General features: G+C 35.7%; 1 protein-coding gene across 1 annotated transcript in view; it reads left to right on the top strand.

Moving 5' to 3' along the window:
* The window catches only part of CPS1 (carbamoyl-phosphate synthase 1), a 120,767-nt gene that overhangs the window by 34,836 nt on the left and 59,349 nt on the right, over positions 1–26,582 (top strand). The window contains exons 8-21 of the mRNA XM_026002212.2: positions 365–493; positions 1,058–1,164; positions 2,019–2,157; positions 2,804–2,881; positions 4,719–4,817; positions 6,392–6,487; positions 9,447–9,636; positions 10,635–10,792; positions 12,264–12,392; positions 15,195–15,339; positions 17,076–17,286; positions 18,678–18,876; positions 22,860–23,036; positions 26,408–26,526. Of these exons, the coding sequence (XP_025857997.1) occupies positions 365–493; positions 1,058–1,164; positions 2,019–2,157; positions 2,804–2,881; positions 4,719–4,817; positions 6,392–6,487; positions 9,447–9,636; positions 10,635–10,792; positions 12,264–12,392; positions 15,195–15,339; positions 17,076–17,286; positions 18,678–18,876; positions 22,860–23,036; positions 26,408–26,526 (1,976 nt within the window). The remainder of the gene's footprint in view (positions 1–364; positions 494–1,057; positions 1,165–2,018; positions 2,158–2,803; positions 2,882–4,718; positions 4,818–6,391; positions 6,488–9,446; positions 9,637–10,634; positions 10,793–12,263; positions 12,393–15,194; positions 15,340–17,075; positions 17,287–18,677; positions 18,877–22,859; positions 23,037–26,407; positions 26,527–26,582) is intronic.

Below are 26,582 nucleotides of genomic sequence, written 5' to 3'. Positions count from 1 at the left end.
TTTTTTTTTTTTGGTCACTCTCTCTACTACAGGTAGTGAAAATAACCTATATTCCTGGGTTCCCAGTCAGGAAATCTTTAGGCTCCGAAACCTCTTGAAGTAGGGAAAGTGTGTTATCTATTTTCTCAGGATCAAAAGTTTAGTGGTATTTTTTTCTCCACTTTCTATTGACCATTGGCTTTGTATACATCACACAAAACACAGTGAGCCACCAAAGACATTTTCCTCAGCATTCTCTGTTTGAATCATGTACTATTCTTCCCTCTACCTTAGGGAGAGGTTAGTCAAGAGATAGTCTAGGCAAAATTACCCTTTGGCAAAGAAAAATATTATTAAATTGATCATTTTTGCCTCTCTTTTCCAGCGAGGAGCTGAAGTGCATTTAGTTCCCTGGAATCATGATTTCACCAAGATGGAGTATGATGGGCTTTTAATTGCCGGAGGACCCGGAAACCCTGCTCTTGCTCAACCACTAATCCAGAATGTCAAAAAGGTGCAGTAAACCTGGGGGTAGTGTGTATCTGTGTGTGAGGTAGAGGAAGTCTGCTCCATGCTGCTGAAAAGGTGGTAATATATTTTAGGTATTCAGATGTTCTTTAGTGCTCCTATCTGTGACCTCTGGGGCAGTGTCAGCTATTATATGAGAGGAACCAGTGAGGAGAGAGCACCAGAGGAAAAATAACCTTTATTCAGGCAAAGTAACTGAGATTGTGTCCTTAAGTTAAGAGAGCTAGAGTCCATCTCCATATATGCCTTTCTGTACAATTGTAAAATGACAGTTCATGTTTCTCACCATGATCTTGGGACCTATAACACCTTCAAGTTTCTGAAGATAAATATTAAGTTTTGTTTAGTTTGAATATGAGGTACATTTTTCAAATTCTACTGCTACACATTTGTCAGTCGTATTCTTATTTATAGTCTAACTTTTTATTCAATGACTCTTCTCTTTACCTTGTTAATTAAGAAAAAAAGAGATGCTTCATTTTTATTCCTTTAGAGGCAGCATTTTTTTTGGAACTGTACTTCTGGTTAATAAAAATTTTCCCTGATTTAGATTTTGGAGAGTGATCGCAAGGAGCCATTGTTTGGAATCAGTACAGGAAATTTAATAACAGGACTGGCTGCTGGTGCCAAAACCTACAAGATGTCCATGGCCAACAGGTAAGACTGTTATATGTCTTTTTACAGGTCAAACTAGCTCTGAAATACTACTAATGGTAATTAACACAAAAGCCCTAGAGAACTTACATGCCATTTTCTTCAGAAAAAACAGATAACCATATTATTACATAGTTAACAGTTGTTTGGTTACCTGATACCACTTTTATTGCATTTTTGAAAGGCAGCCTTCTCTAACAATGACATTGCTGTAGTTTATTTTCCTTCCTTGGCATAAATTGAGATTATTATGTTCAATCAAATGATATTCCAAGGGAAACTGTTCTGGTTTCCAAACGTGGTATCAGAGCACTGATGACATTGTAAGACTAGTGTGACTTAACCACCAGGAAGTCTTCAGATCCTCTCCATTTTACTTCCTTACCCCACATAATGCCAATTTATTCAACATGGTGCCCTCCGCCATGGCCTACCCTCTACAGAAAGTGGAATTCAAAATGATTCAGGACAGAGTAGTTGTCTCTTTATTATTTACCAAAAACTCTTCTCTGGCTTTAAAATTACATATCTCCCTTAACATAAATTACTCGTATTTGTCTGTTAAGCTAGTGAGCGACTCTTAACTATTTGTTCTGAGCACAGTTCTCCTTTTTACTGATGGTAGAAGTTGAGTAGACCTGGTATTTAACACACAGTAAAGCTTCCTGAATTGATTTCTGTTGCTAAAATTATTGGCATTAACAGTCTATGGCTTTTCTCACAGAATAATTTCCACTAAGCAATTGAAATTTTCATATTTTAATAGGTTTTCCTCATTCACTATTTTACAATGAATGCATTTATATTCTTTTCTTCACTTTTTCTGTTTCCTATTCTTTTTCTCCTTTTCTCTCCAGAGGGCAGAATCAGCCAGTTTTGAATATCACAAATAGACAGGCTTTCATTACTGCTCAGAATCATGGCTATGCCCTGGACAACACCCTTCCTGCTGGCTGGAAACCACTTTTTGTGAATGTCAATGATCAAACCAATGAGGTAAGTGCTCTCAATAAACCTGTTCAGTTGGCAATGGGTAATGCAGGGCTTTTCATACTCTGCTGTATAGACATCTTGTTTATGTGGACTTTTTTGGGGTGTGTGTGTGTGTGTGTGTGTGTAAGAACTCTTTTTATAGGTTATTTCCCATAGTCCTCTGCTTTTTAAAAAGTCATTTCTGTCTTATTCTCTCATCAGTTGGCTCATTAAGATCCACTCTTTGAGTCGTTAATCAGTGATCATCTTAACACATTCATTCTAGTGGTGGAGGTCTGTTTGAGCCTAGTCTATGTTGGTCTCTGAGACTCACTTGGCTCTGAAGTAGCCTTTGAGAAGACCCTTGGAGAAGTAATTTAGGCATTGGAGATAAGAAGAGGATTTGAGTTTATTTTGAAAAGAGCCTGGGGCAGGAGGAGGGGGGCTCAAAGGCTAAAGACCAAATGAGTTGTTTTATTAAGGGGACCACATTTGTTGAGTCTTTGTTGGCCTATTTTTATTATGACTGCCAGCTGTTAGAATGCCCATAAGCATTTAACTCAGGTTATTTTTTTTTCTATTTGAACTTTATTGTCCACTGAATAATACATAGCCCTGGTTGACATTCATTGTTACAGAAGGAATTTCTTTCTATTTTCTATTCCTCTAGGGGATTATGCATGAGAGCAAACCCTTCTTTGGTGTACAGTTCCACCCAGAAGTCAGCCCAGGCCCCACAGACACTGAGGTATGTCACAAAATGAGGCCTATTATACTCTTATTTTTTTTTTTAAATCAGAAATGTATTTATGCAGAAACTTGAGAAACAAAAATAATCACCCCAGACGATCTTGGGTACAGAACATATTTCAAGAGGAGTGCTTTGATAACACATGTATATTGCATTAAAATTTCCCCATGAATATCATGGAGGAAGTTTCTGTCTTTTTTAAAATTTAAAGTGGAAAAGCCCTTAAGAAACCTGATGCAATGCTATTTTTATTTAAATCGTTATCAGTCTAATATATTTAGTTCTGAAATTTACAATTGTACTATGCAAATGAATTCCCTCTTGCTCTCTTGTTCTCATAACTGAAATGAAATTTTAATCCCCCATCTGTGACTTCACAAAAATCCCTATGGCAACTGGTTGTGTAGCCAGGAAGGGAGAATAAACAGCAGCAGGAGAAGGAAGAAGGGCAGGGGTGTGCGGGAGGGGAGAGGGGATGCACACACATGTATGTGAGTCAGATGGCTTAAGAAAAGAACCATAAGGAATGCTTAGAGGAGTTTTGTTTTTAATTTAAATATTTGTATTTCTTGTGTGAGCTTTTGGTTCAGAGCTCAAGATCCTCCTTTCAAACAAGAGCTTGTGGCAACACAGAAATGTCTGGAAAGTTGAGTGTGGCTTCTTCTCTCACACCGTACGGCCTCTAGTACTAAGAACTATAGTTCTTCTCTGTGAGAGGATACCCCCAGAGAAGACACCTGGGCAAAATAAGGAGAATCAGAATTTTCCTTCTGTAAATTCTACTTCCTCATCCCTGAATTGCCTTTGTAGATGTAGATGTTTTGTTCATTTTTAAATATTTTCAGGAAATAATGATTCTTAATAGCCCAATCGGTATAACAATACTTACCCATGATGAAACATGTAAAGAAAATTTTGGGGGGTGCCTGGGTGGCTCAGCTGGTTAAGCGTCTGCCTTTGGCTCAGGTCATGATCCCAGAGTCCCGGGATGGAGCTCCCCATGGACCTCCCTGCTCAGCGGGGATCCTGTCTCTTCCTTTCCCTCTGCACCTCACCCCCCACTAGTGCTCTCTCTCTCTGTTTCTCTGCTCTCTCTCTCTCTCAAATAAATAAATAAAACCTTTTAAAGATTATTTAAAAGAAAAGAAAATTTGGTTACATACATTTATGGCCTAATGCATGCTGAATACTATTTTTTTTTATTTAAAATATTTTGCCCATATTAGTACTTCAGATTAGGAACATTGAAATTAAGACATGCAATATGAAGTAGCACTCAATCCCTTTTTTTGACCTGCCAGATAGTTGCAAAATGAATATCTTTGTTGAAGTTTATCATGTCTCGTGAAACAACAGAAGTAAATTCATTGGTAAAGTTTAAGAATAAGCTTTGGAGATATTTTTAGAGCTGATAGAAATTTTCAAAATCCAGTTATTTCTAACTTTAGGATACATAAGTAGTATAGCTTTAATTTCTTTTGTATTACTAGAGTTTTATTTAGAAGAAACCATTTAGAAGAAAATAACTCATAATTAAGGCAATGAAAACTTGACATTCTCACAAGGCATGATCTGAAATGTTCACTGTCTACTGAAAACTTTCTTTTGATAGAATTTGAAGTGAACAATTAGAAATGTTTATTTGATATAATTCTTAGAGTAGTAAATACTTAGTTTTGCCAATTTGGGCAGAAAAACAAAAAACAAACATTGCATATGAATACTTATCCTAAAAAATTGTTACTTAATTGAAGATCAAATTTAACTGGGCATATATGTATTTTATCTATCAGCTTATGAATTTTCTAACTAGTTGATTCTATTTTTTTTCTAGTACCTATTTGATTCTTTTTTCTCACTGATAAAGAAAGGTAAAGGCACCACGATTACATCGGTTCTACCAAAGCCAGCACTAGTTGCATCTCGAGTTGAGGTTAGTATATGTGGGCTTCTTTTGGTTTATGTATTTTTGATTTTCTCCATCATATGATAATTTTTTTAAATGAATGATGTTAGCCATTATAATGTTTATAAAAATGATTGGTAATCTTGTAATTACCCATTATTTTAGCATCTAACTATTTGGTCTGTTCTTGATGGTGTTCATTGGGATTTTCATGTTTTGATTTAAAATCATATCTTTTGCAGTTTGCTTGTTCTAGAATATTTGTAACAAAATAATTTAATAAAGAATAAACTTTTAGTTTAGAATTTGATATGTTCTATCACTTAATAACTATAGCCTTATATATGCTTGAGATACAGTTCAGGTTATAGAATCATTAGAAACAATATAACCTTTTTTGTTTCAGCTAGAAGAATTATTATTCAAAAGCATGAATAGAATAATATTATTTTATTTAAAAGGAGCAAATGGATAAGGAGTACTATAGCGCAAACTTGAGTCCTTATTTGTGTAAATGTATAGATTGATATAAGGTTTCTATCCATTTCCTTCATAGTTAAACCACACATATAACCAAATCATTATTATATAAAATTCAGAAGAATGTATATGTATTTTCAAGTATATATGTGTGTGTGTGTGTGTGTGTGTATATATATCAACTCTTTTTACAAATAGAAGTAATTGAATTATATGTTTACATGAAATGATAATTTGAGTTGGATGCTCAGTTTTAAGGATTTCCATGGCAGCCTTTTTTTCCTGAGATGGAAAAATGGGAGGTAATCAACCCACTCAGTATAGAATCAAATTGTGGGTTCTTGGTAGCCAAAGAAGCCATGTACTTACTATACAGCACTTTTCTCAGGATATCAACTGAGGTTTCAGATGTTTTTCTTTTGTTAATGATGAGAAAAAAGATAATACCTTTGCATGTAGTAGGCATCCAATAAATACTTGTTGAGGCAAACCAAGTTTCCCAAGTTCTTGTCTTTTGCAGTGGCCCTTTTTCTCTGAAGGGTTTGGCACTGGTGCGTAAAAAATAAGCAGTATCGTTATTTGCTTGGAATCATACATACAACCTGTAGAATTTCAGTTGCCTAGATATGAGCTTTTTCTTATTTCATTTTCTGTAAGTATTTCTGGCACGAACTATAAAGGTGAAAGGGTGAATATGAAAGTTCACTCACGTCCCTTGCCTTCTCTGTTTTCATTTGGCCCAGAGTCTTGCTTTGTTCAGAAGAAAACTATGAAATATTGAATGTAATACACTTAAATTTTAGGGAGATTCTTATCATATATATACACACACATAGATGTATGTATTCACATATATATTTACATAATTTTTTTGATATTTATATATCTTTAAATAAGATGTAGACCTCTTCTCAAAATTTTTTACTTAGGTGAAAAACACTTCATGAACTTTGGAAATTAGAGACTTTTAAATTGTTAGTCTTTTCCCTCACATATTATGTATTTTTTGAAACGTTGTACTTTAAATCATCTAAACGATGTAGTTAGGACTTCCCTTTCTGGAAATTGCTGATTTTCCCCTCTTACTAATCAGAGCAATGTCATTTTCTTATTGCTTACAGGTTTCCAAGGTCCTTATCCTAGGATCGGGGGGGCTGTCCATTGGTCAGGCAGGAGAATTTGATTACTCAGGATCACAAGCTGTAAAAGCCATGAAGGTGAGAGATCTTTGTAAGAATTAATATACTCCTTTAATGAGTCTAATTAGTATTTTATAATTTAGATTTATGACACTACCTCTTTTCAAAGTCATTATAATTGATTTTCTCAACTATTTCTTGCACATCTTATATTAAAGAAACTTTGATCACAGGCAGAACTTTTAACTTTCGCAAATTTTTTTTGCAATTTGCAAATCAAGAACTTTAGAGTGGTCTCCAAAATTATCTGTCACTACCTATTTATACTGAAAACATAGAAAGCCACGTTTACAGATATTCCTCATTTCTTTGGAGGCAGTGAGACAAGTAAAATATACTTGTCTTTTGTGTGAAAGAGGAAATTTGCCTATCCTTAGTGCTCTAAGATAAATGTTCTAGAGTATGCTTCAGGCATCTCTGTGGTTAAAATGGAAAGATCCAGTTGAGGTAGCAAAGGCAACATATGTCTTTTGTCCAAGGTTTAGAAGTTGTTATCTGTCCCTCTGGGACTCAATTTCTCATCTGTGACTTGGGCCGGATGACTGACCAGAACGATTAGGTGGGTTTTCACGTGGAAAAGAGGATTTGATACTCATGTGGGAAAGAACACCCCCCGACCCTGGTTCTTCAAAGTCTCTTAATATCTCCCCAACCCTGTATCATAGTAAAACAAACCTTTAGAAAAACTTCATTGTACATACAAGGTATTTCTATTAAAGAGCTAACTTGGCTTCTCTTTGCTGTCCTTATTTCCTTGAATGATCCCCATTTTGGTGCTAATCAGTTGTCCAGTGTATGTGAGCTCTTCTGTGACCTTGCCTCTGGCTTTGCAGCGCAAAGCCATTCTCCAGAGACTTGCCTAGGAGAAAGCAACACAAAGAAGACAGGAGACTAGGACAACAAAGGCAGGAAAACATTTGGCCGGAATTTTTCTTTTTGTTTTATTTCTATGCTATATACATAGATTTTCACCTGACAAATGTCTGTTGAAAAAAAATGGAATAGCAGCTTTCAATTACGTTGCTTTTCTTCCCATTTGTTTTTATTTTTTAATACTCTTCTCTATACACGCATAGGTGCACACACACAAGCACATATATTTTTCGTGCACACTTTCAAGGAATACTTTACTTCAGTGTATTATGATTTGATTTCTCTTTATATAGTTAGAGGATGTTCAATGCTTAAGATTGGTTAGAATGCAATGTAAGTGTGTTCAGAGTTTATAAATACATTTAAGAGGCATTTTTTTATTCTATTTGGTAGTTTTATAAAGAATTAATATTTTCGTAGCTTGTATTTTTTATGTACTTCAATTCCATTAGGTGAAGTTATATATTTTAACTGAAGAATAGGAATTATTAGTTATAGTACTGTGATTAATTAGGAAGTTAGTTGAAATGAATTTATGGACTAAATATTTAAGAATAATCAGATGCTGCATATATTATAGCCAGAACTATATTAGAAAAATAGTTTATTAGAATAGTTGGAAATTATTTCTAAGTTTTAAAATATATGGACATTCTTCGCAGTCATTTGTGGAATTGTTACCTATATAATTTGATTTACAAAAATAACCATATTCATTGTATAACACATTCAGGGAAATACAAATATACTTAAGTCTGTTGGTGCTCTTCATTGGTAGTGAGACCTCTTGTAACTTCTATTGAAGACGTGTTCTCCATTTAGGCTTAATTATTTCAATATCAGCCTATATTTTAAATGCACTTGCTTATCTGTATGTATTTATTCAAAAATTTCTGAATGATACTTTTTTAAAAATAATTTAAAATATTCAGAGATGACTCATATTGAGGAAAGGGCATAAGACTTGAATCATAAGACTTGGATTAGAGTCCTAATTTTGCCATTTATCAGTTAGAGGATCTTTGGCAAGTCATTTAACCTAATTGAATGTCAATTTTTTCATCGGTGAGGCAGAGATTTCTCTTGTAGCCTTGGTATAAACATCAAATAAATTAATAAAAAAGTGCATTATAAGTTTTAAGGCACTATTTGAATTTAAAGTAATATGAAATATATTTAATATTTTATTCAGATCCTCCCCCCAGAACATGTAGGGCTTTCAAAGATGGTTTCTATACTCTGAATATTTTGTTGATGTTTTAGAAGAGTTCAAAATTGATGTGGTAATAGGTAAAATAATAAGAGCCATATGGCCATATTTTATAATAATTATTTTGCTAAGTGTCACCCTCATCCTAGTTTGTAGAGCTATTATTCTTCATAGCCTACATGAAGAATTATTTTTGAGGTCTCTCCAGATGTCAGAAATAAGATAGACCTATAAATATCCTTATACACACACATAGACACACAGACATTTTTTTTTTGCCATATGGTCATTTTCTTTTAATATAATATGTATAAAGAGTTGTATAATGCTCTTTGTTAAAGCACTACGTCAAGCATGAAAATCTGAAAAGACGGAATCCAGCAGAAGGTTCTCAGTGCTTCCAGCAAGGAAATACATCATCTTGCATTTTAAGTGTACACTTCATGTTGGTCTCTGACAAACATTGGAAAGGGAAGCTTCTTTGATGTTGCCCCTGTTTCCACTTTATATTTTACTAATTTTAAGTTTTTAAAATATTTTAGTCTTTTACAATCAATTGAGCTAGAATGTTCAGTAGTGTTCGTAGACTTCTAGTCAAATTCTATAGACAGTGACTCCAGTTTTGCTTGATAACCTCTAGCAAGCACTTCAAGGTGAACCTCATGAGGTAGCCAGTTCTTTTTGGAATTTTATTTTCAAGCAACTTTTTTACTTCCTCTCACTAAATGTTTGTCTTCCTTTCATTTCCATTCCATTCACTAGCCGTATTACTGATCTCTATAGCCCACAAAATAACCTTAAATTTTGTCACCCAGTTCAAACCCTTCATTTGAATATGGTCATTTTCTCCTTTAGACTATAGGTTCAGATTCTGGATCCTTTTGTTTCTTTCAGGAGGAAAATGTCAAAACTGTCCTGATGAACCCAAATATCGCATCCGTGCAAACCAACGAGGTGGGCTTAAAGCAAGCAGACACTGTCTACTTTCTCCCCATCACTCCTCAGTTTGTCACAGAGGTCATCAAGGCAGAACGGCCAGATGGCTTAATTCTAGGCATGGGTGGCCAGACAGCTCTGAACTGTGGTGAGTTCTTTTAAGTTTAATTGCAGAGTTGTCGCCCATGCACTCATGTGTGATATTTCTGGTTTGGCTCTATCTAACAATCATGCTCTGTGTGTTCATAAGAGCTTTTTTTCATATGCGAGGAAGCAGTTAGCAAACAGACACCTGACAATGTCATATGATAAATATTACTGGTTTAGTTCACAAAACAGCTGAGGTACAAAAAGAAACCTTTGACTTTCATGCTCTGGGGTGGCCTGGTGAGATCTCTCTGCTCCATTTCAGCATACTGCCTTTCCCTGTTACCAGTGAAATCCTGAGAACGATTATAAATAAAAAATGAGAATTATCGTTGATTAAATGCTTTGTGCTCTTACATGTTGGCCCCATGGCATTTGGGTTTCACATATATTTTCATGATAACATAGGTAAGTCTCTCTACCATCCCTTCATGCACCTGCTGAACCCAATATTCTGTGCTGTTTACATGGCTTCACATCTTTGGAACTAGATCATGAATGAGAATCTCATTAGCTAGTCAGGGTAATCAGTTGGTGAAATAATTTATGTATCAAATATAAAAGTCTTAGCCAAAGTCAGATGGCATGTTAATGGAAACAGTATTTTGATGATTTTGAACCCAGGTAGACACCCACCTCAGTGGGATTATTTAAATAAGAGGATCTCATTATAGGAATGGACCTTAGAAGGAAGGAAAATATATTAAAATCTAGAGAGGTTCACTGTATCCTACAATTTTTATTAATGAGGATAATAAAAATCATTTGGAGAAGATGGTAGCATAAGTAATAATATCACCAGCAACATATTTTAATAGAATATCTTCAAAATTTCTCTTTTAATTTTTTTTTTTAAATCTTAAGCACAATTCTATTTTGGACTGTGGTGGCTTTTTGGAGTTAATTTTAAAGTTTAAAAAATTGCATTTCAGGTATCTGTTTAAAAAAGACATAGGAATTTGAGATTTAAAAAAATGATTATATCTGGTTCTTCTGCAGGAGTGGAACTATTCAAGAGAGGTGTACTCAAGGAGTATGGGGTGAAAGTCCTGGGGACCTCAGTTGAATCCATAATGGCCACAGAAGACAGGCAGCTGTTCTCAGACAAACTAAATGAAATTAATGAAAAGATTGCTCCAAGCTTTGCAGTGGAAACGGTAAGGAATCTTTGTTCTGGAGAAACAAGGGCATTATTTGTCTTATATTGTAGGGCAAGTGATTTGTCATGCCTAAAAATAATAGGTAAATTATCATATTTACCTGTATTTTCTTTTCTTTTTTTTTAAATTATTTACCTGTATTTTCTTCCAGAAATGTGTTAGTACCTCAGAGACTTTGTGTTTTAATTGCAGCATTTCATGCTGAAATGTTTAGGATAGGTATTGATATTTTATGAAAAGGAAAGCAAAAGCCCAGAGACAAAATGATTTATCAGTGGTTGAAGTGCCACTGAATAGCACATCTCCTGAATTCATACAAAGAACCACGTCAACTAACAATGCCAAAGTGATCTTTACTTTCTGGGATCGGTCACTTATGTTGTATGTGCAGATGACCTGCGAATGGGAGATGATTGGATTGAACTTTTCTTGCTAGAATGGAATAAACAGTTAAACATGAAATCATCTAGATAAAGCCATTGAATTTAATAAATCAGATTCATGACTGAGAAACTTGTGGCTTAGATGTTTAGAGAGAAAAGATTCTCTCATATTTTTGCTAATATTTTTTCAGCTGTAGCCTGTTCCTATAGATAGGCTATTCCAAGGTACTACAATAAAGTTGACTTGCTATATATCTGTTTTGGTCCCTGACTTTATTCCTGATTCAGACATATAGTCAATGAAGCAAGGGTTCTGGAGGCAGCTTTTGGTGCAATTTTCCCACTGCAAAAATAGGCAGATCCCAACTACTACTGGGATGACTAAAATGGGCTATATATGTTTCAGAAAAGAATGCTCTCAAGTACATACTATGTTGCAGAGCTGTCAGTCAGGAAGAGTCCCAGGATAGCTCTGCTGAACATTTGGAAAGCTCCTGCCATACATTTATTCTTTCATTGCCAGATTTAATTATGTCCTTGCTTCCTCAGGATGAGAAACAGGCATATGGGAAAGGTGTAATTACATTCCCATTGGTAGTGTAATAATATTCCATGACAGAAAAATATAGCCACCATATGTTGTATTCTGCAAGTTAAAAAAAAAAAAATTCCAAGCTTCTGGGACTATTCTCTGTCTGAACTTGAAAAATGAAAACTCTCTTTCTATATAGTATTCCTAATAGCCTATTGCAGTAATATCAAGTTCGTTTCAGCAGTAGAAAACCTTGTATCATTAAGAGATGAAGACTTTTAAATTGATTTCAAAAATTCAATATGGCTCCCATTCTCAAATTCACGATGATTATTTTAGTTTTGGCCATTGTTTCATCTTCTATATGGCAAAATAAAGCTTACAACAAGAAGATAAAGGACAGCCTTTACTGTGTATTAAAAAAAATCCTAGAATTTTACTTAAAATTTGTAAAACAGCACTTGTTTTTACCTGAATTGCTAGACTCTCTTGGTATGGTCTTTTCTGCTAGTGTGGTCAGCTTTTAAAACTTTTGAGTTTTTCTTTCTGATAGATTGAGGATGCTCTGAAAGCAGCAGACACCATTGGCTACCCAGTGATGATCCGTTCGGCCTATGCCCTGGGGGGGTTAGGCTCAGGAATCTGTCCCACTAGGGAGACCTTAGTGGACCTTGGCACAAAGGTATGTATTTTCACAGACCAAATTCTTAACAACCGAGAAAACAGATTTGATATACCCTTTTAGTTACAGAAAGTTATGTAGATGAGAAATGAACCTTTTCTTTGTTTTAAACCACTGTGGTGTTTTCTAAAAGTGTTGTCCAAAAGACAGTACCTTTGGAAGGGAAATGCAGTGCAGCTATTTACATTGGAACACAACATTAACCCAAATGGCCCTAGAAAAACTGGTGGTCACTCTACTGGTGATCATTCTAATTGATGATGGTCAGTTGATGATACAAATGATTGTACTACTTGATTTCAGTGGTATAAACTCAATTCAGTTTCATCTCCCTTTCCTTCAAAATCTGTTCCAAAACAGCCATTGTGCTAAAAAATATTTCAGTGATTAAAAAAATGAATAAAATGCCCCATTTTCTATTATTTTTGGAAATAATTTGACATGGATGACATCTAAAATGAAAACAAAATACATTGAGTAGTTTGGCTTTACCTCCAATTCAGGTGTTTAAACTATATACAATATAAACCTCTTAGTGTCATAAATGAGTGAGCTCTCTTCCAACTGCCACTCACTCATATAAGCAAAAATGAGATTTGAGTGTTCAAAATCTATGTTCTATCAAAATTGCTTTAACATATCACTGAAGAGGTCCTCTCTTAAGTATTAAAGAGAAAATTAAGATATGTTCCAGAAAATAAATTAGACATTATCAAAGAAAACATGCTCCATGAAAGCAGAGGATTTTACTCACTCTTTCTTCTCACGGAATAGAACAATGCCTGATGATGTGGGGAATCAGTAATTGTTAGCTGAATGAATGAATGTGTGTGTAGCTAAGAGGCCCATGCACCTTAGGTGGTGGTTGTAGAAGTGAATCTAACAGAATTATTATAAGGGCTACTTTGGGGAGTGCTGAGTAAATACCAAGCACAGCTTGCATCTGTCATTAGTTGTAGAGTGAAACAAAATGTGGTCCTTGAATTGTTGACATAGGATTTTGAGAACAGATAAATAAAATTAATTGTATTTTAACATCTATAATGACAAACTTACACGTCAATGACTTGGTGTTAGAATTTCTAAAGTTGCCAAAACAAACCAAAAAAAAAAAAAAAAAGGGAAAATATATCAAATATATCAATATAAATAATTCTTGCTTCCATTCTGGAATTATGAATCATATATTTAAAGAAAAGACATATTTATAGAGGCATTTTTTCCTCTAGTATATTAAATATTTTTAATACTAATAGTCTCATTATTACTCCCTGATAATGTATAATTATTCTCTATTAAAAATATACTTTTACCATATAAAAAATTCTGAATACTGAATTGTCTAAAAAGATTTACAATGAAAAAATTTGAAATGGAATAGTTCTTAATTATTTAAATTCCTCTAAGATAATCAATAGGGCATTGAAAATTTTTTTTAATCAAAAACCTAGCTTTTCCCTTGATAATAATTACTCATCATTAATTCCTAAACCACACCTTATTCTCTTGAAATTATATTTAGCACCCTTAGAAGTTGCATTTACTCATCTAGGTCTCAGAGTTTGTCTTTTGTATAAAATCTTGAGACTGGAAAGAAGGAAGTTGAGGCAACAGGTAAATTTGATCTCAATTGTCCTTGTGTCAGAACATCCAGCTGAATCCATTAGAATGCAGAAAACTTTCCCCAATCCGTATCCTTTGTTTCCTAGATTTCCTCTTTTAGCATGCAATCCTAATGACAAATGAATCATTATTAAATTGTTAATGCTGGCTACAGAGTTTTCTAACTACTTTGAAAACCTCATCATAGGCAGCTGTGGGGACAAATGTGTTACATTTTCAGTTGCACATGGGAGAGCCTGTAGTGTTGACTGAGGTTAAAAAGATAGTGTTGCGACACATTAAAAAAAAAAACAACAACAACACTCAACTAACATTATTTCATTACACTGCCTGCTAATAATTTGAAAAAAAATCAAAGTACTTTCCCCCGTTGCTTTTTCTTCCTTCTCACTGCCATTGCAAATCAAAAATATCCTGAGACAAAGGGGGACTTTTCTGTGTTGGATTTTCAGCCACTCAAGGTCCTAAGGTCAGAGACCGCCTCTTTCATATTTTTGGTTCAGTATTCTACACACCAGTGGGTACTCATAAATATGAAATGATAATTATACTAATTCATATCTGTTTAATCAGGCATACATGATATATGACTCAGGGTATTTAAGCACTTAGGCGGTGATTAACCATAATAATAGTTGCATATGATTCTTCTAATTCTCAAGTTTCGCGTGCCATCTTGGCTAACTGTTTACAACCATCATTATCTCCTTTCTTCTCCTCATCAACATCAACTGACTTTTATTGTGTATGTCACTGTACAAAGCACTCTCAGCTATTTTAGAGAAAACTGGAGTCTTTAGACTTATTTTTCCATATTTATTCGCACTTATCACATTTTCTAGTTTCACAGAAGCCTTGCTGCTGAAATAATTCCATTTCCCTCTGCCTGATTGCTCAATTATTTTCTCTTTTTCCTAAATTAGTTTGATTTAATGTCATATCAGCACTTTGAATGGCAAGCCTCAATAATGTAAATCAAGCATATTCACTGCAGGATGCTATTCCTAGTACCTCACTGATTTTCTGACACATTGTGCCTTCTGGAGCATAGAGGAGGATGCAGGGTGGGCTTCAGACTTCGATACTGACCAGGATTTAGGACAGGGCATTTTGCCAAATATCCATGTTTAAACCAGTGCTTTTCCTTACTCTTTGATGTCTTTTGTCACCAATTTCCAGGCCTTTGCAATGACCAACCAGATTCTGGTGGAGAGATCAGTGACAGGGTGGAAAGAAATAGAATATGAAGTGGTCCGAGATGCTGATGACAATTGTGTCACTGTCTGTAACATGGAAAATGTTGATGCCATGGGTGTTCATACAGGTAGGCAAAGAATCTTCGGGAATTATAGTAATGCCTTCAGTTCATGCTTCTGATGATGCATCGCAGTCTTTATTAAGTTATTTTCTTTAAATTACTATTCTTAGCTGATAGACTAGTGATAAAGTTTCACAGAAAATAGTATATCACAGTATTGAAAATAACCTCACATTCATTTTGATCTTCACAAAAACCCTGTGAAGTAAGGCAGGTATTATCTTGATTTTATTTGAGGAAGAGGTCAAATGTAAACAATGAGTGATGGCAAAATCTGTAAGACTTGGTGTTGAAAAGAAATGAGGTTAAGAAGGCTTAAATGAGAGGATGAGTATTAGTTACCAAGTGAATGAAAAAAGAGCCACAAGTAATAGAAACAGGTAAAATAAGTTTTTTTTGGCAAATTTTATTTATTTACTTATTTTTAATAATAAAATTTTTTATTGGTGTTCAATTTGCCAACATACAGAATAACACCCAGTGCTCATCCTGTCAAGTGCCCCCCTAAGTGCCTGCCACCCAGTCACCCCACCCCCTGCCCTCCTCTACTTCCACCACCCCTAGTTCGTTTCCCAGAGTTAGGAGTCTCTCATGTTCTGTCTCCCTAAAATAAGTTTTTTTAGGAAGAGAAACTAATTAGATAAGAGGGCAAAAATGATGACTTAGGATTTAGAAATGCTAAGTTTGAGGCATGGGTGGAATTCTCAAGAAGAGGGTTGGTAATAGGGAGCTAGAATTCAAGAAAAGAGAATACAAATAAAGATGCTGATACAAAGTCATTGGGAGTCATTGGTGTGAAGGACATAATTGAAACTGGAAGCATAGGCTAAGTATTCAAGGGCATGGGCATAGAAAGAAAGACGGTAGGGTCAAGGACTGAACTTGGGAACTGTTTAGATTTACAGGACAGGAGTAAGAGGAAGGGTTAGTGTTGAAGATGAAGAGAGAAGTGATAGGAAGAAAACCAGAATGGTACACTACCAAGTAAGCCAATACAAGAAAATATTTTGTAAAACAGCTTTGGTTTTGGCCAAATCAAATGATGCAAAAGGTCAAGAATTAGGATTTTCATGTGGGTTTTTGGAGGTTCAAGAGGACAATTTCAATGCAAAGTTGGTTATGGGAGCCATATTGAAAAGAATTATATGGCAATAAGGAATACGCAGAAATGGGAAACTTTCAAGAAGTGTAGTCATGTAAAGAATAAGAGAGATGTTCTTGTGACTGAGGAGGAGCTTCTTGAGCCAGTAGAAATCTGAGCATGTTTGTAGGCAGAAGGAATGGTGACTAAAGATTAAGAGATTGAAGACATAGGGCAGTAATTAGAGAGGAGTAAGACAATGGGAAAGGATGAGATGTGGAAAGCAGAGGGATGAACCAGTCTGGGTGAAGAGGAGATCAGAGTTTGTAGAAGGGAGAACTTGACACACAGAGAGAGATTTTGAAATGAAGAGCAGGGAAATTGAAGAAGTTAGTGTCGATCTGGTAAGTAGATGACTGAGGCCTTGATAGCTAGGTGAACCTGGGAAAGTGTAGAGGGGTTTTTGTCAGTAACGTGTCAGAGTAGTACAGACCAAACAAGAATCAGTTTCTGATGTGCCTTATACGTATCGCCTTGAGACAGTTATTTTCCCAACAAACCCTTAGACTAATCTGTGTCATGTATCACACAAATCAGTCGAGTCACTAAAATGAGTTATTTAGATATGCTACCAAATGACAAGTGTTGCTTGGATGTACAGGTGATTCAGTTGTCGTGGCCCCTGCCCAGACCCTGTCCAATGCGGAGTTTCAGATGTTGAGACGTACTTCAATCAATGTTGTTCGCCACTTGGGCATTGTGGGTGAATGCAACATTCAGTTTGCCCTTCATCCTACCTCAATGGAATATTGCATCATCGAAGTGAATGCCAGATTGTCCCGAAGCTCTGCCCTGGCCTCAAAGGCCACTGGGTAAGATCAGACTGATTGGCCATGTGTTTGCAGATTCTTTACAGATAGTTTTGGAAAACTGACAGCTAGTGGAAGACTTGAGCTGCATTTACAAGCTATAGTCCCCATTTCTGTATGCTGGCTGCAAATCATTTAGGACCCTAAGGACATGGTTATTAATGAGCTTGCTGCCAGATTGAGGCAAATGATATTGCTAGCTGGCTTTGTTTGCTGGCTAATCATAAACTAATCAAAATCTGGGTGGTCAAAGCAGGCTGCAAAAAAAAAAAAAAAAATCTGCTTCCTAATTGCACTTTGCAGATACTGTTAAAAAGTGAAAGCTAATTCTCAATTTCAGTCCTCAACTGGTTTCTTCAGGTACATAGTAAATGACAGGCACATTGTATAGTTGACTTGATTCAAGCATTTAGTAAATTATTTTATTTTAGCCAAACTCCACAGGACCAAACATTGTAGGGTTTTTCTACTGATAAATGTTGCAACCAGATGAATGAATTTGCAGGTCATTTAAAAACTGCTAGCAAGCATAATTGGAGGGAACATTAACTAGTACCTTTTGTTTCTATTAATATACTAAGCATATGGCATTTAAATTACGTGGCATTTAAATGAGCAGAATAATTGCCTGTAAGGATTTTTTTGTTTAATACAGCTATGTGGTACTGCATGGAGTGGCAGTGAAATGTTGCCCTAAGCAAGAGTCAGGAGACCTGAGCTCTCTTTCCAATTCTCCTATTGACTTTTGACGCATCACTTACTGTCTCAATCAGTTTCCTCATCTGTCAGATGGGGGAGAAGTATTAAAAGACTCACATGTAATTCTACAGTTCCATGCATTATTTTCTCAAATATAATTACCAAAACTATCCAGTCAAGTTCCTAGAGTGTTAGTTTTGTAAGGAGTCTCAAGCTCAAAAATAATTTGGAGAAAAAGCAAGGACCCAAGCTTGCAATGTTTTCTGACCATTGCATGCCCTGCAGTACCAGCTAACTTCATGGTCTTCCTAAGTGCAGATGCTTATATATATTTTCAAAAGAATATATTGCGGATTCTCATCTTTGTGGAGGCTCTACACAAGTGAGCAGTTTATCAAGGAAGTCATTGATTCGGTCATTAATCCCCATTAAAGAGGTGAAGGTTGGCAGTTGTAGCACTGAATGTCAGGCATAGAGAGTGAATTCTTTCATGATCCATGCCTCTCTATTTTATCATCACTCATGTTATTTTATAAGTGGCTATTAAATCTTCATACAGAACAGAGAACCAGATGTGTTTTATACCCTGATGTGTAATAATACCAGAATTTCTAAGAAAGACCACTTTATGTTTTGGGCTGTTTTTAAAAATGCTCATTGCTGAAAGAAAAAAAAAAGTATCTCCTCCTTTATAGCTACCCACTGGCATTCATTGCTGCAAAGATTGCCCTAGGAATCCCACTTCCAGAAATCAAGAATGTTGTATCAGGGAAGACATCAGCCTGCTTTGAACCTAGTCTGGATTACATGGTTACCAAGATTCCTCGCTGGGATCTTGATCGTTTCCATGGAACGTCTAGCCGAATTGGCAGCTCTATGAAAAGTGTGGGAGAGGTGAGTCCTTGGTTTATTCCCCTATTTATTCTTGTTCTCAGTTATTTTGTCAAATCTTTAACATCCTTGAAAATCTTAAGGTTGCCTGGATACTGGGTTCTTGATTGGAGGACATATGGGAATGTTATTTCCTCCTTGGTGTTTCAACATTTCTCTGACTGTTAACATAAGACATTTGTTACATGACCATTTCATGGATCTTAAAAGCTTCTATTTAAAAGGAGAGGCCTGGGACACTTGGGTGGGTCAGCAATTGAGGCTTTGCCTTTGTTTGGCTCAGGGTGTGATCCCGGGGTCCGGGATTGAGTCCCACATCAGGCTCCTTGTGGGGAGCCTGCTTCTCCCTTGTCCTGTGTCTCTGCCTCTCTCTGGTGTCTCTCATGAATAAATAAATACAATCTTTAAAAAAATTAAAGGAGAGGCCATATATGTGGATATAGAATATATTTGCATATATGAAAACCATATTCTCATATATAACTGAATTATAATGTGTTTTATAAACAAATCTAGAAAATAACATGATATAAAATGGTATACGGAAAAGACGACTGAACTAAGGTTAAGAATTCAATTTTAATCTATTCACACAAATTGTGACTTTACCCTCAATGGACCTCACTTTCTACATCTCTAAAAGAAAGGGGCTAGACTAGAAGATTTTCTCTCATGTGCCATCTAGCTCTAAAGTTTGAAACTGAGAAGAGCAAAATGGGCTATGAAGCCCTCTTTCATTATTCTGAAATGGTCTAAGCTTTTATGACCTTAGATTTTTCATAATGTCCTTTTTATACTATTTGAAAATAAAATTAGCGTTTGATTATTCCATCTTTCAAAGATGCGGTGCTCCTCTGTGCAGAAGGAAAGAAAGGAATTCAGACCCCAGTCTCTAATGGTCACTCTCTTCCCTCCCCCACCAATGGGTTTACTTCTTCTTGCATCCAGTTGTCTTGGCATAAATTGAGAGAAGATGAGCCTTGGAACCACATGAGCTTGGATTTTACTCTTGTTCCTCTTATTAAAGACACTCATGCAAGACACTGGTCTTCAGGTTTTCCATCTGAAAATTAGAGATGATAATATCTACCTTGTGGGATTTTTATAAGGTTTAGGGTTACTACATGTAAATATTCAGTAATGTCTTTTAGATTCATAAGGAATCTCCAATAAATGTATTTTGCCAGTACTGTTGTCATTGTTTATGAGTAGGATTTTTAATTACCAGCAGTAAGCGTGAATCTCCATCCCTATCAATTAATTGATCTGTTATCTATTTTATTTTATCTCATCCCTGTCTATATATGGCCAACGTAGGAGCTCTTGGTCTATGCCTAGATATCGAAGCTGGTTAGATTACAGAGCAAAGAACTATTTATGACATATTGTTCTATATTGGCTTTTATTTGTCCTGTGTTACAGATTATAGCCTATCCTCAGACTAGCCACTGCAGAAAGTGCAGCCTAAATCTATCAGCAATGCAGGAGGAAAGAAGAAAAAAAAAAGACATTTTACTGATCATATTCATGCATGAAAGGGAGAATTATTACTATGTTGGTTTCCCTAGTTTCCAAGATATGAATGCAAAATTTTAAAGTAACAAAAGATAAGGAAAATTTGACCTTTTTAAATTAAAATGTCCTACTAGTTGTGAAACAAAAACAAAAACCAAACCTGGTAGTCCTTCATAGCTGCTTTAAATCTCCTTTTTTTCCATCATGCTTCAAGGTATACAATAGAATTAAAACTCAAATGCCATGGAAAGTCTGGTTTGTAGTTTTTCTGCCAAATAAACAACTGTTATTTGGTTTATTTTGTGGGAAGTATCCCTTTTCACATTGCTCACAGTAAAATTTATAGACCAAAGAATATGAGATAATTTCTGTAATGTTTTCATTTAGGGCTTATTATCTAAGGGATTTTTGTTGTCAGTGAATATTTCCCATCAGACATTTAATTCAAGTTAGGAAGCATTTCCCGAGTTCTTACTCCATGCAAGATGCTGGGAGAATAAAACAGTGAATAAGATGTAGATGTTTGTTACACATTATCTGCAGTTGGTAAGTTCAGAATACATAAATGGAACCAAATATAAAATGAATTCAACTGAGGTGAAAGTTAAAATACAGGGCATCCCTGGGCGGCTCGGTGGTTTAGCACCTGCCTTTGGCCCATGGCGTGATCCTGGAGACCTGGGATCGAATCCCACATCAGGCTCCCTGCGAGGAGCCTGCTTCTCCCTCTGCCTATGTCTCTGTCTCTCTCTCTGTGTCTCTCATGAATAAATAAATAAAATATTTTAAAAAAAATAAAGAAAGAAAGTTAAAATACAGTATTTATGGGGTGCCTGGGTTGGCTCAATGGTTGAACATCTGCCTTTGGCTCAGGTGATGACCCCGGAGTCCTGGGATCAGGTACCGCAGGACTCTGCTTGTGTCTCTGCCTCTCTCTGTGTCTCTTATGAATAAATAAATTAAATAACTTAAATCTTAAAAAAAAAAAAGTGTTTATATACAGGTGCTTTGAGAATGTAGAAGAATAGGGTCAGGGAATAGGGTTAGGGCTATGTCAGTTATTCCATTGAAAAATGATGAGATTTTCACTTAATTAAGGTGAATTTTAATAATATAAAATATTAAAAACCACAAATTTTGACTGAACACAGTTATGTACTCCTTAATTATTATAAGATATGTTTTTTCTTTTATGGATTATATTCCATATACCATTATGTATAGTGTGCTTAAAAATAATTAAAATTTATGGTGAGTTACTTATAGAACTAGTTATTTTATGGCCAATTAAAAAATATATAATACTTTAAAATTGTATTAAATATTCTAGAAATGTTTTCCTAATTTGATAGTACTATAAAATATTTTATTTCTGGCAGTCTCTCTCATGCTTGGGCAAGCAAGTCTATGACCATATTGTGTAATCCTTCAAGTACCAGTATGCCTTGCCGGTTGCCTATCTGAATTGGACTAACATTTTATTTATCTCTGCTCTTGAGAATCTTCCCTACTTCTAATTAAATTTGGGGCCGCATGAAAGGTTATCTGTTTGGCTTTAGCGATTTTTGAATATGTATCTCGTCACACAATTGACATGAAGGTTTACGAAACTGACATGAATGGGAATTTGGGTCTATTTAAGGAATCATGGAAATTTACTGAAGGCAGCATTACCACTGTTATTATTTTAAATTGAAGACCAAAAATGCATAGCAATCTATTATTCCGTGGAAAGATTCAAAGACAGTGTTTATCCACTGAAAATAACCAGTTAGGCTTGAAGGCAATTTAAGTTTAGTTCTGACTTGTAACTTGTCCAAACCAAATCACCACATGGTCTTTCTAATTGATTAGTGTACAATCAGCTATAAAGACTGTGGGAAGACACATTGAATTTGTCATGGGGAATTCAGACTCCACCTACATTCAGAATCTGAATCTGTCAGTATTCATTATGATTCTGAAGGTTTTATTAATATTAATACTTGGTTATAAAGAAAGCCAACCTGTCTTGGATTGTGACTGATAACCCGTTTAGAAATAGTTCTGTTTTTGTGTTAATGTATGTCTGGCTTCCCTTCATTTGTTTTCCATTCTAAAGAACATCTGTATAAAAGCAAGATTTTATTAAGGAAGGGTCTATATGCTCCTTCCACATATTCCTCAGTTTAATATTATGGTCCAGAGCAGGTGCAGACAATTTCCTCATCAGTCTCAGCAAATAAAACTAAATTCCCTATGTGATAAAAAACTGACCTAATATTGTTAAAGACTCATTATATCAAAACCATGGAGAAAAGGAGAGAGAGAGAGAAAAAAAACAGTAGCAACACCTAAATTTGAGCAGTATACTTTCTTATATGTTTTGTTCCTAAGTCTTTTCTGAAAAATATTCCATTTCTAGGTGTGTTTTCAAATTCATAATATAGAGACGCTTTCTTTAAATACCAGTTCTTAAATGTGCATTGCAGGTCATGGCTATTGGTCGTACCTTTGAGGAGAGTTTGCAGAAAGCCTTAAGAATGTGCCACCCATCCATAGATGGTTTCACCTCCCGCCTCCCAATGAACAAGGAATGGCCATCCAACATAGATCTCAGAAGAGAGCTGGCTGACCCATCCAGCACCCGCATCTATGCCATTGCCAAGGTAATATGTGATAAGGGGCCCAGAGCAACTATTTTCTTCAGAGTACAGCCAACCTGGACTTCAAAGTAAAACTGAAACACAAAGTGGTCATGAATTCAGGGATTTTGGGAAAGAATCCAATTCTCTTTGGTAGAGAGACTGGAGACTTCTGTGGCTTTTTCCAGATTTTTCTATAATTGATCAATTCTATAATTGATTCTATAATTGATCTGCCTTTTTAAAATTTTATTTAAGCCTAGACTTGAGGACACATTGCAGTTTAAAGGATGATCATGTAGATAAAATGTTCCTTCCTTTTACTCTATATCCTATCAATAATACTCTTAAGTAGTTTTCATCATATTGACTTGCCAGTTCCTATCACTCTCATTACTTGTTCCTTGAAAATACATAAATTGTATTTTAGAAGAGAAGATGCATAAAATAGTATCATTTAGTATATGCTACCTCAGACTTTAGAGTCTTTATTTGCTTCTTTTTCTATGTTTAAACAACAAGGGCTATAAAGATCTTCCATGATTATAGGCCTTTCTATGTGATTTTTTTTATTGATCTTAACTTTTAGAACAATAAAGCCCCACCTTTCTCACTTCTACCCCCTAGTTCCCTTTTATGCAAATTAAATGCCATATTAATCTCCTTTCATGTTTACTATGTGTAGGGTTTTGAAGTTTCAGCTCATCTGATTTTATAAAAGGTGACTTGGGCAGCTGGGACCTGTCTGGTCAGAAATCCCTGAATGGCTTTTTGACATTTAAGGAAGCTTAGGCATTAATCTGCCAACAGTATCAAACCACACTGGAGCTACAAAACCCTGCTGACCATTTTATATGTGCGTGCATGCATGTGGGATGAGTTGATGAAAATATGAATTCTTCTTTAAAGAGGAACTCTGTCTTTGTAATTTGCCTTTGTAGCAACAGAAAAATGCTGTGAATGATTTTGAACTCACTGCAGCTTTCATGTCCGTATACTGAGAGTCTGTCCTGCTGAGAGGGGAGAAGGGGAGGGAATGTTTCCTTCGTTGCATATAATGTATACTCTCCTCACCTTTATGGTTTCTAAATGCAGGATATTAAGTTCCATTGAAATTCTGGCAGATGCTAGTGTCTTTTGATGGACATTTCTCAATATTGAGTTTCAAGGTAATAGAGAATTAACATTTTTCAATGGGGAGGGGGGTGATAGTAGTGAAGAGAGCGTATTTCAGAGAGCCGCTTCACCTTCTATATTGTTCTTATTTCAGGCCTTTGTTTAAAAAAGCACTCTACCATATTCATATGTGTAGATGTACATATGATTTTTTGGGGGTGCAGACAAAGGGCAGGAAGTGGATTTTTTCCTTTAGCCTAGTTATCATACTTCTGCCATTTTGAGGAGGATGAAAAAGGGAAGTATTTTCAAGTTCCCAGCGAGGCTGTAAAACTCAAGCAAAGCTCTCATTCTTTTCTAACAGACTTATAAAGGGTGAGAATTCAGGGGCAACTGTGTGGAGGTTCTTTCTTGCACAGAGCACCCTATGTACGAGCAAGATGTGCAGGGTCTGAGGTATAAATTATTGTCTGTCAGAATGCCAGCAGAAGGAACTGGTTTCTGTTTGTTAGAGGTCATCATTACTGTTCATTTCCCCAGCAACCAGGAACTTGGTGATTTTGACAAAGAGAGTAAGGGCTGTGGAAGGCTGAAGGGGAAAAGGAATGAAAGGAGTGAGTAAATCTTCACTTGCTTTCATGGTTCTTACAAAAGGGCAAGTTGCTCTGAGGCCTGATTTTTGCTGCAGTCTTATTTCAGGATGACTGGATCATCACCTCTTTTGATCTGGGGAGAACACAGGGCATTATTCTTGATTTGGGAAACATTAGAGTAACCTCAAACTTGTTTGAGCCATTATGAACTTCACTATAGCTGTGTGACATGGCAAAGCTGCAGTGCTTGAAGATGGAAGTCGGAGGATGGGCAGGGTCTGGCTTTGGCTTGGACACTGTGGCTGTGACTGTAGTTGTTCTTTGTCATAATGAAATAAGGATTCCAGGATTTTAGGTCCTCTGCCACAGGCAGGGTGATGAGTGTGTGTGATTGTATGAAAACTTCCTCTGGTCTGTCCAAAGTCTCACTAACTTAAGGTTCTATCCCCCTCACAGTATTGATGGCCAACAGCGAATGGTGCCTTTAATCACTTGGAAAATGAGACAGAATATTAAGTCCTCGGAAACCTGGCTATATATAGGGAGAATTAAACAAAAGAAACATAAATAGACTTATAAAATGAATATGCCTTTGAGTATTCTCGTTAGATGTCATTTTATGCTAGTCAACAGAATTATAAGCTGTGCTGCCTCTCGACACAGTCATTGTCTCTCTGGTGCTAAAATCAGTGAAAGTTTAAAGAAAATTAATCTCCTTGGGTTGAAATAGAGTAGCGGAATTACTAGTTACCCACATTTCTTAATGGGATTTAAAAATACAATGTGCCATCTCTAGAATATGTGGCCTTGAAGTATTATCTGATTATCAATTTTCATGCAGTACAAATATATATCTAAAGATAGTAAAGAAGAAGGGTGAACATCTTTTGAATATCAAGGTTTGGGTTTTGAGTGTTTATCTCCTCTTTCCATTGCCTTTTTTTACTCAGCTTAATGACCCATAGCTGTAATTTTACTTCTGAGAAATTGCTAAAGTAAGCTTGAGGAAAAAGCTGAGCTGCCTATCAGAACAGAAGTTATTACTACACTGTTTTGGAATATATTAGGATTTTGTAAAGTGCCTGTCTTAGCACAAAAGTCATAGTAACCAATTTCAAAATAATTGTTTGAAGTCCTCTCTGAGGAAATATTCTAAAAAAATAACTCTAAGCCAGATTTGATCCATAAATTCTCACTAACTGGTTTGTGTGAGTGTGGAATGAGGTAACAAAAGTGTGGTATTTATCCAAAGAGTAATTATCCAAAATACAAGTTAAATAATCATTATATTGATTCTAGATTTCCCTACCAATTTGCCTTAACTCTAGTTTCAAGAGATAATCTTTAATTCCAAAGAGGTGTACCAAGTTTAGGACATAATTGGGAACATGGTTATATAAAAAGCAGGGAAGCAGAGCCTGTTAGGGGGATTTTTCTGAGCACACACTACTCTGATTAACTCTAGCCACCTCCTTGGTATGCCATTTGTGGATATAGTTGGCAGCATTGGTAGGTTTATTGAGAGGAACATCAATGATATGGTATCAGTTCCGTTCTCAGTCTCTAGCCCCAGGCTCTCTGAATACTGTGGAGAGGAATGAATGGCTGCTATATGTTTTCATTTTCAACCAAATAAGACATTTATAAAATGTTTGCCAAAGAAACCATCTCATCTCCTTTTGGCAGGCCTTGGAAGACAACATGTCCCTTGATGAGATTATGCAGCTCACATCCATTGACAAGTGGTTTTTGTATAAGATGCGGGACATTTTAAAAATGGAAAAGACACTGAAAGGGCTCAACAGGTAAGGCAGTGTTCCTCTGATTCATCCCAGATACCTTCTCTGCAGCTTTTGTCTTC

This window comes from Vulpes vulpes, chromosome 16, assembly GCF_048418805.1.
Source record: "Vulpes vulpes isolate BD-2025 chromosome 16, VulVul3, whole genome shotgun sequence".
NCBI classification, from domain to species: domain Eukaryota; kingdom Metazoa; phylum Chordata; class Mammalia; order Carnivora; family Canidae; genus Vulpes; species Vulpes vulpes.
This window is presented reverse-complemented; position numbering and strand designations above follow the sequence as displayed.